This window comes from Acipenser ruthenus, chromosome 7, assembly GCF_902713425.1.
Source record: "Acipenser ruthenus chromosome 7, fAciRut3.2 maternal haplotype, whole genome shotgun sequence".
NCBI classification, from domain to species: domain Eukaryota; kingdom Metazoa; phylum Chordata; class Actinopteri; order Acipenseriformes; family Acipenseridae; genus Acipenser; species Acipenser ruthenus.
In genome coordinates this window covers 67472260-67477661 of record NC_081195.1, presented here as the reverse complement: position 1 = coordinate 67477661, position 5402 = coordinate 67472260, and the positions used below count along the sequence as shown (strand labels likewise).

At 39.9% G+C, this 5402-nt stretch overlaps 1 protein-coding gene across 2 annotated transcripts; it reads left to right on the top strand.

Moving 5' to 3' along the window:
• The first annotated feature begins 1971 nt into the window (after positions 1–1971).
• On the top strand, positions 1972–5123 carry LOC117415208 (protein LLP homolog). 2 transcript variants are annotated; one of them, XM_034025245.3, is made up of 3 exons: positions 1972–2082; positions 3328–3552; positions 4110–5123. In XM_034025245.3, the coding sequence occupies exons 2-3, from the start codon at positions 3339–3341 to the stop codon at positions 4271–4273; spliced, it is 378 nt and encodes a 125-aa protein (XP_033881136.1). In that variant the 5' UTR covers positions 1972–2082; positions 3328–3338; the 3' UTR covers positions 4274–5123. The 2 variants fall into 2 exon arrangements, with proteins under 2 accessions (XP_033881136.1, XP_033881137.1); XM_034025246.3 differs by lacking the exon at positions 1972–2082 and adding an exon at positions 2089–2230.
• The last annotated feature ends 279 nt before the right edge of the window (positions 5124–5402 follow it).

Here is a 5402-nt window from a genome sequence, read left to right as displayed (position 1 = left end):
ACGCACGCACGCAAGCACGCTCACACACACACACACACACACACAGACACAGACACACACACAGACACACACAGACACACACATACACACACACAGACACACACAGACACACACAGACACACACACAGACACACACACACAGACACACACACACACAGACACACACAGACACACACACACACACACACAGACACACACACACACACACGCACACACACACGCACGCGCACACACACACACACATGCACGCTCACACACACACACACGCACACACACGCACGCACGCACACACACACACACACACGCACACACACACACATGCACGCACGCTCACACACACACACACACACACACAGTGCTCCCTCGCTATAAGGCTCTCAGTTATAACGCACCTTGGCTATAAGAACATAAGAAAGTTTACAAACGAGAGGAGGCCATTCAGCCCATCTTGCTCGTTTGGTTGTTAGTAGCTTATTGATCCCAGAATCTCATCAAGCAGCTTCTTGAAGGATCCCAGGGTGTCAGCTTCAACAACATTACCTGGGAGTTGGTTCCAGATTCCCACGAGTCTCTGTGTAAAAAGTGCCTCCTATTTTCTGTTCTGAATGCCCCTTTATCTAATCTGCACCTGTGACCCCTGGTCCTTGTTTCTTTTTTCAGGTCGAAAAAGTCCCCTGGGTCAACATTGTCTATACCTTTTAGGATTTTGAATGCTTGAATCAGATCACAGCGTAGTCTTCTTTGTTCAAGACTGACTAGATTCAATTCTTTTAGCCTGTCTACATACGACATGCCTTTTAAACCCAGGATAATTCTGGTTGCTCTTCTTTGCACTCTTTCTAGAGCAGCAGTATCCTTTTTGTAACTAGGTGACCAGAACTGAACACAATATTCTAGGTGAGGTCTTACTAATGCATTGTAAAGTTTTAACATTACTTCCCTTGATTTAAATTCAACACTTCTCACAATATATCGGAGCATCTTGTTGGCCTTTTTTTTTGCTTCCCCACATTGTCTAGATGAAGACATTTCTGAGTCAACATAAACTCCTAGGTCTTTTTCATAGATTTCTTCTTCAATTTCACTATCTCCCATATGATATTTATAATGCACATTTTTATTTTGAGTGCAGTACCTTACACGTTTCTCTATTAAATGTAATTTGCCATGTGTCTTCCCAGTTCTGAATGCTGTCTAGATCATTTTGAATGACATTTGCTGCTGCAACAGTGTTTGCCACTCCTAATACTGATCCCTGTGGTACTCCACTGGTTACTTTGCTCCATTTTGAGGCTTCTCCTCTAATCAGTACTTTCTGTTTTTTTCATCTCGTCTTCCTTGACGTTGTCCCTGTCCGTGCTCGCAAGCCTGCTTCATGTTGTCACAAACTGCATGCAGTCTACACAGCATTTCGAAAAACAGTTATAAACATTTGAAATATGTATTTTTGACTGAGCAAGTAATGTAGATAATTGTGAAAGTCATGTTAGATTTTGTAATTTGTATGTATTCAAATGCAAAAGTGTGGAGTAGTGGTTAGGGCTATGAACTCTTGACCAGAGGGTTGTGGGTTTAATCCCAGGTGGGGGATGCTGCTGCTGGATCCTTGAGCAAAGTACTTTACCTAGATTGCTCCAGTAAAAACCCAACTGTATAAATGGGTAATTGTATGTAAAAATAATGTGATATATGTATAATGTGATATCTTGTAACAATTATAAGTCACCCTGGATAAGGGTGTCTGCTTATATATAATTAAAAATATATAATTCACTTCAACTCTATAGACTTGACTATGTGATACTAGACCTATTCTCACCTATTAAGGACTATTAAATAATATTTTGTGAAGGACTATATATATATTCATTTTGATGAATTGAATCATGCTTTCAGTTCATGAAACTTTCAGTTCAGTTCAGTTCCGTTTCAGTTGCTGTACTACTATCCTTTGAACTTACTTGTCGGTCTGTAAGTCCTTCGGTTCAATAGCCCTGCCTACTGCACCCAGAATGCTTTACGGCTGCCGTAAAACCCACGTGTAGCCCAGGAAGTCTGTGTGGAGTAGTGTGGTGTGATCAAGTATGTATAGTATTTATTATCATCAACATTTGGACTTAACTGAATTGCTTAAAGTCTCATGTAGTTGAAAACATACCATCAAAGGACAGACATACTGCGGATTCAGTTGAAATGTGGTGTATATGCCGGGTTCCGTAAGCAAACTCAAGTACGGGGTTGTTTGCCTTACTGTGCTGTTGATGATGTGGTTTTTCCATAATAAAATAATGTAATGCATTTAATCTTACCGGTGCGTTTTGTCTTTCGGTGTTGTAAAGACAATAACTAATAGCTTATGTTTTGTTTTACTCAACGCTGTAGGTTCGTGAAACACAACTTGCTATGCTGTGTACTTCTAGCGGGCCACGAAACATGCCATTTAATTTATATATGTTTATATCATTATAATTTAGATTATCCAGTGTCTTACCACGGGTTTTATATCTTGGTGTTTGTTTGGTCTCAATTCAAGTTGTCACCCTTGCAGAAGTCTTATCTTCAAACAGCGTAAATAGTATTACTGTAGGTAGCTGCGACATGCAGATCTGGATCACAAACGGGCAAAGCGTGTGTGCCTGCAGCAGAAACTAACCCTAAAGAAAATCAGTATTTGTTCCCAACAAAATTAAAAAGTAGTTTAATAGGAATGTTCTTTTTGGCTTGGCTTGTCTTCTAGACAGTGAAAGGTCCACTGAGAAGACGAGGGTGGAGGTGGGTTTGTTAAACGACACAGATTTAAGGCTGGTCATCCACATATCTAACAGGAGATTGGAGAGTAAGACCTTGTCTGCTACACGGCAAAGAGGATACTGGTGGTCTTACACCAGGGCAGTAAATAAGTCTACTATTGCATAGAAGTTTCACCCATTCCAGGTTTTGCTTTTCAATGTGTTAAGTATTGGTTTCAGGCTAAACTTTAATCCCAGCTTCTGGTTTTGTATTCTGGGAGGAGGCTACAGAGGTGCATTACAGTCTTTAATTTGTTGTTGAAGAGCTGCGAGTTGGTGAGATACAGTAGGAATTTAAAGTGGTGTAGATCCATCAGGGAAATGTGAGTGCAGGGATGGAAATGATAGTCCCATTACATAGCAGTTTCATCCATTCCAGGTTTTACTATGAGTTTAATCAGACACACCTGAGCGTGTTGCCTACACACACTGCTGCTAATGAAGCTCATAGTAAAACCTGGAATGGGTGGTGGAAACTGCTATGCAATAGGATTCTGATTCCCACCTCTGGACTGACTCGATTGTGTGTTGTCTTCAGATTTGTGCAAAATGGCAAAAAGCTTACGGAGCAAGTGGAAGAGGAAGATGCGAGCTGAGAAGAGGAAGAAGAATGCCCCCAAGGAGCTGGCTCGTCTCAAAACTGCCCTGGCTTTAGATGGCAAGGGGGACATTTCCATGGAAGATGTGAAGGAAATAGCAACTGTAGTGCCAGCTGCGAAGCTGAAGGAGAAAGCGACAGATGCAGCAATGGAAGGAGAAGACGGTCGGTTCATTTGTTTATCTCGTACGCAGTTAAACTTGACAATACTTGTGCCGTGTCTTACCTGATCAGCTTGGCACAGCATACAAACTGCATGTTTGTTCTTTATTAAGAGTAACAGTAGTACATTCAGAGACAGGGATGGAAATTAAGACTCCCGTTGTATAGCAGTTTGATCCATTTCTGTTTTTACTATGAGTCTAATAGGACATACCCAAGCTTATATCTGGGGCTAAGTTGTTTTGTGTCAAAATGCATTTTGGTTTCATATAGAACCCATACACGTGTGTCAGACTATAAGCTCCTCCATGGTACAGAGATAAGACTCCTATTGCACAGCAGTTTCACCCAGTCCAGGTTTTGCTACGAGCTAGATTAGCCCCAGTGTCTAGCTAACAAGCTCAGGTGTGTTTTATTAAACATAGTAAAACCAGGAATGGATGACACTGCTATGCAGTGGGAGTCTTATTTCCATCCCTGTGGTTGAAGTTGTAGGCAAGTGCAACATAAACACATGGTGCACAATGTTTTCTAATTTCACTTTCCATATCTACCTTCAGGGGGCGCTTCTCAGATGGACACAGACAGCAAGCGAAGCAAAAAAACTCAGCTGGACGAGCACGGGCAGTACCCCGTGTGGATGAACCCGAGACAGAGAAAGAGGCTGAAACAGAAACGCGGGAACCATGGCAAAGCAAAGAACCAAAAGAAATTGGCTTGGTAGATTGATATATTGAATGTGAAAAAATCTGTGAGCTGTATATTGTGTTATATATGCTCGGAGCGTTGGTGGTGATGATCGAGTCTTTTTAAAATGGAAGGAGCATAGAAAAATAATTCACTTTTCTTTAAACAGCTCAATTGAATATTTGATTTCTGTAAAGATAATTGTGGATGTTGTTTATACATCACAACACTTTGTACATGTTCCAAGAGGTTACCTTTCTAGGATTATGGGACTGTCAAGGAAAAAAATATTACATTTTCTTTTTTTTATAAAGGAAGTATGTTATATTTTTAGTTAAATGACTGTCAAGTTTTTGTAAATAAAGTTAAACCTGTTTTCAATGGGATGCATTAGTGATGGCAATAAGACTCCCATTGCATATCAGTTTGATCCATTCATGGCTTTACAATTGAGTATAATAAGACATATCTGAACTTGTATAAGCTATACACTGTGGCTAATCAAGCTCGTAGTAAAACCTGGAATGGGTGCAACTGCTATGCAATAGGAGTCTTATTTCCATCCCTGCATTAGTGAGATATCCTGTCTTGTTAATAGACAGCTTTATGCCCAAAGCGATTTTTAATCAGGATCTAGACATTTTTTTCTGTTTTACGTTATCTGGAATGTTAATTATTAATTTGACAAATGATTTGAAGTTGCTTGTTTGGTCGTGGAGAATGAATGGTGTAGACAAGGTTAAAATCCAGTCTATGCTAAACGAAGGGTCTAATGCACCTTGTAACTCTCCATAGACGTTTGTTAAAATCCCCATGTGGTAATAGTGACTTGTAAACTTCAGTATATTTTGAAATAAATGTATTGCTCAATGTATGATTATATTGTACAGATTCTTGTAAGAATTTTATTTTTTGGTACTTCACCATGCACACACGGTGAAGTACCAGAAAACTGATTTGCATTGGAATCAATCGATCAATCAATCAAACTTAGATACATGCATGTCTCAGGGTGCTTGAGATGAGACTGAGTTTTACAGACTGGTGTAATGGTGCAGATGACAATGAGGCATGAAAGTAGAAAACTTTAAAAAGTGATTGCATTGCTGTTTTGTATAGACAAGGACGTTAAATAAAACGCTTGACGTTGGAATGTTGGTTTCTTA